This window comes from Anolis sagrei, chromosome 11 (genome assembly GCF_037176765.1).
Source record: "Anolis sagrei isolate rAnoSag1 chromosome 11, rAnoSag1.mat, whole genome shotgun sequence".
NCBI classification, from domain to species: Eukaryota; Metazoa; Chordata; class Lepidosauria; order Squamata; family Dactyloidae; genus Anolis; species Anolis sagrei.
Genome location: NC_090031.1, coordinates 33,906,097 through 33,918,338, shown reverse-complemented (window position 1 = coordinate 33,918,338; position 12,242 = coordinate 33,906,097). Strand labels below are relative to the sequence as shown.

Here is a 12,242-nt window from a genome sequence, read left to right as displayed (position 1 = left end):
GAAAGCTAATCCACCCACAGACCCTGCAAACCAGCTTCCTGGTCATCACTGGAAAGTTTTTCCCCCCAAACGTACCCTCGGTTCTGCAGGTCTTCCAAGTTGGAGGCGTTCCACTCTGAGCCCTGGAGTGAGACAAGAGAAAGAATAATAATCATGCAACACGACAAAAAAATCAGAAAGAGGTCAAGAAATGAAAGGAAATCAACGCAGATGTGCTATCTTTACGAAGTTCTGGAGAGACTTATTTTGCACTATGAAATTATGGAAAAATAGAGCCATGTATGTTCCCACAGGAGCTTTTTTGTTGAGTTCCAGGATCAAAGAAGCAGAAGAACGGCCTGCCTCAGGGGAGTGTGCTCTCTCCATCAATGTTTAACATTTACGCAAATGATCAGCCACTTCCAGAAGGGACAGAGAATTTCATCTATGCTGACGATCGTGCCATCACCACACAAGCAGGGAGCTTTGAAATGGCTGAACAGAAGCTCTCCAAAGCTTTAGGTGCTCTTACTGCCTATTACAGGGGAAACCAGCTGATTCCTAATCCATCTAAAATGCAGATGTGTGCTTTTCACCTTAAGAACAGATAAGTTCTTAATGAGAGATGGTGCATTATCACAGGATGTCTATGCCATGCATCCCTGGATAAATATGTGTCACCGACAGGATGCTGACTGATGTTTCCACCATCCAAGGCCTTACCAGAAAGACATGGTCGAAGATCTGGGTGGGGCTATCCATCTGTCCCAGGATGACGATCATCTCATTGTCGATGAACTCCTTGAACTCTCTCAGGTTGCAGGCCATCTGCATCTCCAGCTCTGTTCGGATCTAGAAGACGATAAAGAGAGGCGAAGAGGGTCTTTAGCCTATGACTGACTTACTCCTCTGTTGGTGAAGCAGGCCTCTCCTCCTCCTCCTCTCCTTCTCACCTCCTTCGACGTGATGTTCTCCAGGTCCTTCTGCATCATAATCTCCCGCAGCTTTGTCTTGATTAAGCGCTCTGTTCGTTCGCGTTCTGTGGGGCTGCGGAGGGAAAGAGACAGAGAGAGAGAAATAAGCCAAGTTGGAGGGCCATCCCTCAGGCCTCCAGAGGACACAGGTATTTGCTTTTCATGTGTTCCAAAGGGATGCAAAAGAGGCACTGCTTTAAAGTTCACGTTTCTTGCAGAGCGAGCAAACTCCAAACTACCGTATATACTCAAAGATAAGCCGGGTTTTCCAGCCTTTTTGCTTGCAATATATGATCTATTTCTCTCTCCTCTTGCCCTCCCCAAACAGTGTGTTTTCTCTTCCAGTCAAAAGGGAGGGAAGGAGGGAAAGGGGATATATTTCATATCCTCCTTGTTTGTATGGCTCTTTCAAACCCAACCAATTTCCTGGTTTTTTTGGTGTATCTAAATGTATTGCATTTTTGTTCCCTTGGAAGTGTACGCTATAGGTTTATAAATATGTTTCTATATAATATGCATGTTTCTCCTGAAATCTTTGCAAACCATATATATCCATTAGTCTTATAATAGCATTTCCCCCTGAAATATTTGTTAATTTCTCCTACAGATATATAGGCATTTCCCCCTGCAAGCCTTTGCAATCCCTATGAACTTATATATTATCTCTATTTATCTAATTTAATATATGATTTTCCCCTCGTATGTTTGCAGGTCTTTGCAAAACCTATAAACATAGATATCTAGAGATTTCCATGTACCTGTATATCTGTATTTGTATCTATATCTATCTATCTGTATCTGTATGTATACATTATTATTATATATGAATTTTTCCCCTCAAATGTTTGCAAGTATCTACAAAACCTAAATACATATCTATAAATATGGATATATATAGGGTTTGCAAGTATAACGGGGGGAAATGCACACACACACACACACGCGCGCGCGCACACACACGCGCACGCACACACACACACACACATATATATAGACATGTCTAGACAGATATGAATATAGATATATAGGGCTTGCAAATATTGCAGGGCAAATGCACACACGCACATATATACATAGAGAGAGGGAGATATAAACATAGATATATTGGGTTTGCAAATATTGCAGGAGGAAAGTGCACATATATAGAGAGAGGATTTGCAAACGTTTCAGGGGGAAATGCATATGTGAAGTTAGTATATATAATTATAGATCTATATCTAGCTCTGCATTGTTTATATAGGCATTGAATGTTTGCCTATTACCATGTTGGAAGCCGGCCTGGGTCCCCATGGGGAGATAGGCTGGGAGACAAAGGAAGTACTATTATTATTATTATTATTATTATTACTAGTTATCATTATTATAAAGCTATTGTTGATACCATATTGTTTTTGTTGACCCTAGTTTTACTGTTTTTCTTTGAAATACGATAAATATTTAAAAACACTGAACCTATGGATGCCTCAATTCATGTATTTTCTTGATATCTATTTTTATTTTGAAACTGACCCATAGCTGCTGCATTTCCCACCCTTGGCTTAGACTCAAGAGTCAATATGTTTTCCCAGTTTTTGGTGGTAAAATTTGGCCTTGGCTTATATTTGGGTCGGCTTATACTTGAGTATATACGGTATTTAGGCCTCAGAACTTGGCATCAACAGATAATCCTCGGCAAAGATCACCCAGTGAGCTCTCTTTGGGAACTGGAACCACTGACCATGTGATGGCCGCTCTTTGACAGAATCCCTCCCCTTCCCAGCCCCGACTTGGCCTGCAATTTTTGGAGGGCAGACGTAGCCGTGGGGCTGGCCAACCACAGCCTCCTACCTTTCTTGGGAAAGGTAAGAGGCCTCGGGGGCTCCTTATATGGAGGCGGCACCCGTGGGTGCATTCCAGACACCCTCTCCAGCTTTATCAGCGGCTGTAAAAATAGCCAGGGCTAATCGGCAGGGATGGCGGCAGTGGCGGCATGCGGAGCTGCTGCAGGGCTCAGGGTCAGCCAGACCGTGACGGTTCCCTCTCCACGCATCACATTCCACTCTCCCGTTCCCACAGAATCCACAGCACTGCCTGCCTTGACCTGCCCCCAGCATCAGGCACACGGACCCAAGTGTCCATTCAACGGCTGAGGAGAGCTGCCCGGCACTTGGGATGGGACCATTTCCAAAACAGCGGGTTCAAATGTCTGGCAAGAGTGGTCACTTGGCCTCCAGAAGCTCAATGAATATTTGGAGGAGAAACAAAGGGAGAAAGGAAAGAAAAAAATGGAAGAAAAGGGGTGGGGGGGAAAGTAGGCTTGGAGAGAAAGACATATTGGGAAGGATGAAGGAAAGAAAGAGAGGGAAGAAAGGCATTTTGGGAAGGAAGGAAGGAAAAGGAGGGATTCTTGGGAGAGAATAGCATATTGGGAAGGAAGGAAGGAAGGAAGGAAGGAAGGAAGGAAGGAAGGAAAAGGAGGGACGCTTGGAGAGAAAAGCATATTGGGAGGGAAGGAAGGAAGGAAGGAAGGGAAAGGGAGGGATGCTTGGAGAGAAAAGCATAATGGGAAGGAAGGAAAGAAGGAAGGAAGGAAGGGAAAGGAGGCATGTTTGGAGAGAAAAGCATATTGGGAAGGAAGGAAGGAAGGAAGGAAGGAAGGAAGGAAGGAAGGAAGGAGGGAAGGAAGGAAAAAAGGAAAAGGAGGAATGCTTGGAGAGAAAAGCATATTGGGAAGGAAAAGGGAAAAGTAGAGACGCTTGGAGAGAAAAGCATATTGGGAAGGAAGAACGGAAAAGGAGGGATGCTTGGAGAGAAAAGCATAATGGGAAGGAAGGAAGGAAGGAAGGAAGGAAGGAAGGAAGGAAGGAAGGAAGGAAGGGGGGAAAGGAGGGAGTTTGGAGAGAAAAGCATATTGGGAGGGAAGGAAGGAAGGACGGAAGGAAGGGAAAGGAAAAAGGTGGGATGCTTGGAGGGAAAAGCATACTGGGAAGGAAGGAAGGAAGGAAGGAAGGAAGGAAGGAAGGAAGGAAGGAAGGAAGGAAAAGGAGGGATTCTTGGGAGAGAATAGCATATTGGGAAGGAAGGAAGGAAGGAAGGAAGGAAGGAAGGAAAAGGAGGGATTCTTGGGAGAGAATAGCATATTGGGAAGGAAGGAAGGAAGGAAGGAAGGAAGGAAGGAAGGAAGGAAGGAAAAAGGAAAAGGAGGGATGCTTGGAGAGAAAAGCATATTGGGAAAGAAGGGAAGGGAAGGGAGGGGAAGGGAAAGGAAGGGAAGGGGGATGCTTGGAGAGAAAAGCATATTGGGAAGGGAGGACGAAGGAAAGGAAAAAAAAGAAAAGAAAGGAAAAGAAGGAAGGATGGAAAGAAGAAAGATGATTATCAGGGAAAGGAAGTAAAGAAGGATGTTTGTTAAAGAGAGTAAATACTAGTGCCTGGATGCTCCTGGACTCCAATTCCTCGCATCCCCCTCAAGATGGGTTATGCTGAGAGCATCCAACTCTTTTTCCTGCTGGAATCTGAAAAATCGTTACTAAAAGGTCCTACTCGAAGGCAAAGTAAGGGCGAGCACAAGTATCAGGGCCTTTTGTGCGAGATAGGATCATAGGGCAGTTTGTGCAGGATACGTAAAGGGAAGGAAAGCTCGGGAGCCCGGAAGAGACCCAAATCTGAAGGCGTTGCAAAACCTGTCAAGCGGCGGAAACGTGCCCAAATGCAGGCTGCCAGCCACTGACCCGTTACAGGCATGACTCAGGCACAAGCCACATTCCTGCCCAAATCCAAGCAGCCGTTGCGCTTCAGGCGCATCACCTGCCTAGCGAGTCCCTCGGCCACGTTCAACGAAGGAGGCACGCAGCCCAGGAATGCCGCCTGACAGCGGGGCGATTCAAGGGAGAGAGGGAGCACCGCTTCGGGAGGACACTTTCGCTTTGTACACATGGGAGTCATGGGCTCGACCCCAAAATGAGGGGGAAATCTCTTGCACAGAAACCGAACAAAGGGGAGAGGAGGCGGAGTAGCCTTATATGTCAAAAACTCTTATGCTGCACAAGAAATTCAAGACAGCAATCTGGGAAACCAGCTTGAAATCATCTGGATAAGAATCAAGGGAACTGGGACTCAAAAAGATGTCGTTGTAGGCGTCTACTACAGACCCCCAAGCCAGGAGGAAGATCTTGATGAAGTCTTCTGCCAACAGTTGACCAAGCAGGCACAGAAAAGAGATGTAGTAGTCATGGGCGATTTCAACTATCCCGATATTTGCTGGAAAACAAACTCGGCCAAGAGTACAAGGTCCAACAAATTCCTCGCTTGCCTTGCAGACAATTTCATGGTCCAGAAGGTAGAAGAGGCAACAAGGGGATTGGCTACTCTTGATCTCATCCTAACAAATGCGGAGGACCTGATCGATGCGGTCGAAGTGGTAGGATCCTTAGGGGCAAGTGACCATGTGCTCCTGCAATTTGAGGTACAAAGGAAGGCCAAAACTAAGACAAGTCAAACCCGCATTTTGGACTTTAGGAGAGCTGATTTCCAAAAAATGAAGGAAACGCTGAGCAGCATTCAGTGGACACAGATACTAAAAGACAAGGGAGCTACGGATGGATGGGAATTTCTCAAGAGTGAAATACTCAAGGCGCAATTGCAAACCGTGCCAACAAAGAGAAAAAATAGGACAAGTGCAAAGAAGCCAGAATGGATGTCCAAAGAACTTCTAACTGTGCTAAGACACAAAAGAGACATGCACAAGAAGTGGAAAAAGGGAGAAATCACCAAAGAAGAATTCAAACAAATAGCCAACACCTGTAGGGAAAAGGTCCGCAAGGCTAAAGCAAAAAACGAGCTCAGACTTGCCAGGGACATTAAAAACAATAAAAAGGGCTTCTATTCTTATGTCAGTAGAAAAAGGAAAAACAAGGAGGCGATAGGACCTCTTCGAGGAGAAGATGGGGCAATGCTGACAGGGGATAGGGAAAAGGCAGAACTACTTAATGCCTTCTTTGCCTCGGTCTTCTCACAAAAAGAGAGTCTTCAACCTCAGCAAGATGGAGTGGATGAGGGATTGGAGGACATCCAACCCCAAATTGGGAAAGAAGTCGTCCAGGAATACCTGGCCGCTCTTAATGAGTTCAAGTCCCCAGGGCCAGATCAACTACACCCCAGAGTATTGAAGGAACTAGCGGAAGTCATTTCGGAACCATTGGCAACCATCTTTGAGAGTTCTTGGAGAACGGGAGAAGTTCCAGCAGATTGGAGGAGGGCCAATGTGGTCCCAATCTTCAAGAAGGGAAAAAAGGACGACCCAAACAACTACCGTCCGGTCAGCCTCACGTCGATACCGGGCAAGATTCTGGAAAAGATTGTTAAGGAAGTGGTCTGCAAACACTTAGAAACAAATGCAGTCATCGCTAATAGTCAACATGGATTTATCAAAAACAAGTCATGCCAGACTAATCTGATCTCTTTCTTCGATAGAGCTACAAGCTGGGTAGATGCGGGGAATGCCGTGGATGTAGCGTACCTGGATTTCAGTAAGGCCTTCGACAAGGTCCCCCATGACCTTCTGGCAAGGAAACTAGTCCAATGTGGGCTAGGCAAAACTACGGTGAGGTGGATCTGTAATTGGTTAAGTGGACGAACACAGAGAGTGCTCACTAATGCTTCCTCTTCATCTTGGAAAGAAGTGACGAGCGGAGTGCCGCAGGGCTCCGTCCTGGGCCCGGTCCTGTTCAACATCTTTATTAATGACTTAGATGAAGGGCTAGAAGGCATGATCATCAAGTTTGCAGACGACACCAAATTGGGAGGGATAGCCAATAGTCCAGAGGACAGGAGCAGAATTCAAAACGATCTTGACAGACTAGAGAGATGGGCCAAAACTAACAAAATGAAGTTCAACAGTGACAAATGCAAGATACTCCACTTTGGCAGAAAAAATGAAATGCAAAGATACAGAATGGGGGACGATGATGCCTGGCTCGAGAGCAGGACGTGTGAAAAAGATCTTGGAGTCCTCGTGGACAACAAGTTAAACATGAGCCAACAATGTGATGTGGCGGCAAAAAAAGCCAATGGGATTTTGGCCTGCATCAATAGAAGCATAGTGTCTAGATCTAAGGAAGTAATGCTACCCCTCTATTCTGCTTTGGTTAGACCACATCTGGAATATTGTGTCCAATTCTGGGCACCACAATTCAAGAGAGATGTTGACAAGCTGGAAAGTGTCCAGAGGAGGGCGACTAAAATGATCAAGGGTCTGGAGAACAAGCACTATGAGGAGCGGCTTAGGGAACTGGGCATGTTTAGCCTGAAGAAGAGAAGGCTGAGAGGAGATATGATAGCCATGTATAAATATGTGAGAGGAAGCCACAGGGAGGAGGGAGCAAGCTTGTTTTCTGCTTCCTTGGAGACTAGGACACGGAACAATGGCTTCAAACTACAAGAGAGGAGATTCCATCTGAACATGAGGAAGAACTGCCTGACTGTGAGAGCCGTTCAGCAGTGGAACTCTCTGCCCCGGAGTGTGGTGGAGGCTCCTTCTTTGGAAGCTTTTAAGCAGAGGCTGGATGGCCATTTGTCAGGGGTGATTTGAATGCAATATTCCTGCTTCTTGGCAGGGGGTTGGACTGGATGGCCCATGAGGTCTCTTCCAACTCTATGATTCTATGACCCCTGGAAAGCCAATACCAGTCAGAATCGTCAAACCCTGGCTGAATGGGTGGAAAAGCCACATTCACACACAAACGTGGCTTTGCTAAAGGCTTGCGTCGTGTTAGAATGGCATCCGGCTTAACAAGCAAGCCATGAGAAACTATGATGACAAAACATGACTTATTGATAAGGGCCAAAACAATGCCAGGTTTATATGCTAGGATTCCAATAAAATCACTCTCAAAGAGGAAATCTATTGGCCAGCGAAAGCCCGCTGAACCCGCAAGGTGGACTCACACGTCGGTGAAGAGGGCGGGCGAGTCAGGCCGGTGGGACTGGACATCCTGCATGGCGTTCCATTCGTTGACGGAGGACTGGTCCGAGTTGATGTGGCTCTCGTAGTAGCTGACCCAGGTGAGGAAGAGGCTGCCTGGGTAGTAGTTGTGGATCCGGGCCACTTCGCAGGCCTTGTGCAGGCTCTGAAGGGCAGACCTGGGCAGAGAGAGAAAGGAGAGGCATGCCGGTGGGCTCTACGATTCGCAGAACCGCCACACAAGTCTATATATGGAAAGATGTCTAGATAAATATATAAGGCTTGCAAATATTACAGGGGGGAAATGCACACACAAATATATATAGACTTATCTAGAGATAGGTGAATATAGATATATAGGGCTTGCAAATATTGAAGGAGAGAGAGACTTTAGGTAGCTATAAACATAGATTATATAGTGCTTGCAAATACATCAGGGGAAATGCACACACATACACATTTATAGAGATGTCTAGATAGACATAAACATACATATATAGGGCTTGCAAATATTGCAGGAGAGAGAGAGACTCTCGAAAGATATAAAGATAGATATATAGGGCTTGCAAATACTTCAGGGGAAATGCACATACACACACACATAGAGAGAGATGTCTAGATATAAACATAGATATATAGGGCTTGCAAATACTGCAGGAGAGAGAGACTCTAGGTAGATATAAACATAGATATATAGTGATTGCAAATATTCCAGGGGAAATGCACACACACACACATTTATAGAGAGAGAGATCTAGATAGATATAAACATAGATATATAGGGCTTGCAAATATTGCACGAGAGAGAGAGAGAGAGAGAGAGAGAGAGAGAGAGAGAGACTCTTGAAAGATATAAAGATAGATATATAGGGCTTGCAAATACTTCAGGGGAAATGCACACACATAGAGAGAGATGTCTAGATATAAACATAGATATATAGAGCTTGCAAATATTGCAGGTGAGTGAGAGACTCTTGAAAGATATATAGATAGATATATAGGGCTTGCAAATATTGCACGAGAGAGAGAGAGAGAGAGAGAGAGAGAGAGACTCTTGAAAGATATAAAGATAGATATATAGGGCTTGCAAATACTTCAGGGGAAATGCACACACATAGAGAGAGATGTCTAGATATAAACATAGATATATAGAGCTTGCAAATATTGCAGGTGAGTGAGAGACTCTTGAAAGATATATAGATAGATATATAGGGCTTGCAAATACTTCAGGGGAAATACACACACACACACATAGAGAGAGGTCTAGACAGATATAAAGATAGATACATAGGACTTGCAAATATTGCAGGGCAGAGAGACTAGGTAGATATAAAGATAGATATATAGGGCTTGCAAATACTTCAGGGGAAATGCGCGCACACACACACACACATATAGAGAGAGAGATGTCTAAATAGATATAAGCATAGATATATAGGGCTTGCAAATATTGCAGGAGGGAAATGCACAGAGAGAGAGGGTTTACAAATGTTTCAGGGGGAAATGCGTATGTGAAATTAATATATTAATATTATAATATATAATTATAGGTCTATTTCTAGCTTTGCATTGTTTATATAGACATGTTTGCCTGTTACTATGTTGGAAGTCGACCTGAGTCCTGATGGGGAGATAGGGCGGGAGACAAAGGAAGTACTATTATTATTATTATTATTATTATTATTATTATTATTATTGCTTCACCTTCTGCCAACTGAGTTCAAAATGTAGAAGTGGTTCATGCTATACCAACCCAGATGTTGTTCCATTCCCAGGCCAAAGGAATCGGTATTGTATCATTCTTTACTTTTGTCCGAACGGAACGGACTATGGATTGTGATCACATCACAGACCCAACTTTTAAATAGCAGCATGAGCAAGAGTTTACGATTTGCTCTGAGGATTTCCTCCTCAGCTTCTGAGGAACGCCGCCCCAGAAACCCAGCGTGATAGCGCTGAAATCACAAGCGTGAACGGGCAAAGGGCAAATGTGTGGCGAGCCCCACCCTTCCTGGGAAACGGAGAGTTCAGAAATCCACGCCCAAGACAGGCTTTGGTCCCACGAAGCCGGGCGTCTCCTTGGAAATCGGTCCAGAGATGCCTTCGAAGAACACGGAGAGGGAGGAAAACGGGGCTGCTCTTTCCGTTTTGAGCCGGAGGTCTAACTCGGGACGTGACCCCAAGGATCCCGGCGCCAAAGAAACAAGAGACGTCAAGCCTAACCAGGAGATACTTTTCCAGAGCGGAGAAAGCATCCCTGAGTCACTCCGGTCTCTTGAGGAAAAGGAATCCCTTCTAAAAAGGAGCCGGGGTTGCTTTCATTGGAGTTGAGCAAAGAGTTGGTCTAGATGGCCTTTGAGGGCCCCCATCCAACTCTAGGATTTGATGATTCTATGCAGATCATTACTGTTTTTTTGTTTGGACACCAAACCGCTCAGATGGCTAAGGAATCTGCCACACAATCTTAAACTAATAATCATCATCATCATCATCATCATCATCATCATCATCATCATTATTTTGTAGACCACCCTATCTCCCCGAGGGGACTCACGTCGGTTTCCAACATATATGGAATTCCAGTCAAGTATCCATCAGGGCAAGCTAACATCTCCCAACGAAGGACCCCCCCAGGCAGCAACCAACCAGGCTTTGAAGCTGCAAGGCCATTCAATGCTAATCAAGGTGGCCAATCACAACATTCACATGTGCCTCAAAAAGACATTATTTCAGAGGTATATAAACCCCATTTTCCTAGTTTCCAACAGCCCTCACAATGTATTGTCGAAGGCTTTCATGGCTGGGTTGTTGTAGGTTTTTCTGGCTATCTGGCCATGCTCTAGAAGCACTGTCTCCTGACATTTCACCTCCATCTATGGCCTCACAACCTCTGAGGATGCCTGCCATAGATGTGGGTGAAACGTCAGGAGAGAATGCTTCTGGAACATGGCCAGACAGCCTGGAAAACTCACAGCAAGCCATTAGAATTAAATATTAACAATATTTACAAATATAGCTGGAAGTGGGCCATAGAGTTATTTGGGCCGGACTATAGATTTACTTGGAGGGAACACTATTGCTACTATTATTATTTGATACACAACAAGATGAGTCCACAGCAAACAAGATGACTGTGCTGGCTTTTGTATTGGATCACACGTCGGACACTTCCCAAGTGCCTAGGACTGTGTGATGGATCAGCGAATAATGTATGCAGATCCCAGTAGGGTGGCATTTTGCTGCTGACAGGTGCTAATTTTGTCAGCACCAATTGTGTTTAAGTGCAGGCCAAGGTCTTGAGGTACTGCACCCAGTGTGCCGATCACCACTGGGACCACCTTGACTGGCCTATGCCACAGTCTTTTAAGTTCAATCTTTAAATCCTTATATTGTGTCAGCTTTTCCAGTTGCTATTATTATTATTATTATTATTATTATTATTATTATTAGAAACACAACAAGATGAGTCCATGACAGACACTCTGCTGGCTGTTGAATTGGATCACACGTCGGACAGTTCCCAAGTGTCTAGGACTGTGTGATGTATCAGTGAATAATGCGTGCAGATCCCAGTAAGGTGGCCTTTTGCAGCTGACAGATGGTAATTTTGTCAGTGCTGATTGTGTTTAAGTGCAGGCCAAGGTCTTGAGGCACTGCACCCAGTGTGCTGATCACCACTGGGACCACCTTGACTGGTTTGTGCCAGTCTTTGCAGTTCGATTTTAAAATCCTCATATCGTGTCAGCTTTTCCAGTTGTTTCTCTGCAATCCTGCTGTCACCTGGGATTGCAACATCGACGATCCATAATATTAATATTAATATTAATAATAATAATAATAATGGTAATTTTGTCAGTGCTGATTGTTTTTAAGTGCAGGCCAAGGTCATGAGGCACAGTGTGCCAATCACCACTGGGACCACCTTGACTGGCTTGTGCCAGAATCTTTGCAACAACAACAACAACCATCATAATAGTTATTATTATTATTATTATTATTATTATTATCTTGCTTTTTCTCTCAAAGCGCTTACAGTAAAACCAATATAATAGAATTTACAACCTAAAATATACAAACATTCAAACAGAATTAAATATGTCTTGTCGAAGGCTTTCATGGCCGGAATCACTGGGTTGTTGTATGTTTTTTGGGGCTATATGGCCATTTTCTAGAAGCATTCTCTCCTGATGTATCACCTGCATCTATGGCAAGCATCTTCAGAGGTAGTGAGGATGCTTACCATAGTTGCAGGCGAAACGTCAGGAGAAATGCTTCTAGAACATGGCCATATAGCCCAAAAATACCTACAACAACCCAGAATTAAATATTTGGTTGTATTTAAAAAATGA

General features: G+C 44.5%; 1 protein-coding gene across 1 annotated transcript in view; it reads right to left on the bottom strand.

The window, feature by feature from the left end:
• Positions 1 to 12,242, bottom strand: part of SSH2 (slingshot protein phosphatase 2) — a 103,414-nt gene that overhangs the window by 16,074 nt on the left and 75,098 nt on the right. Inside the window, exons 8-11 of the mRNA XM_067472181.1 lie at positions 7,878 to 8,072; positions 933 to 1,026; positions 703 to 831; positions 76 to 122 (exon numbers count right to left, since the gene is read on the bottom strand). Of these exons, the coding sequence (XP_067328282.1) occupies positions 76 to 122; positions 703 to 831; positions 933 to 1,026; positions 7,878 to 8,072 (465 nt within the window). The remainder of the gene's footprint in view (positions 1 to 75; positions 123 to 702; positions 832 to 932; positions 1,027 to 7,877; positions 8,073 to 12,242) is intronic.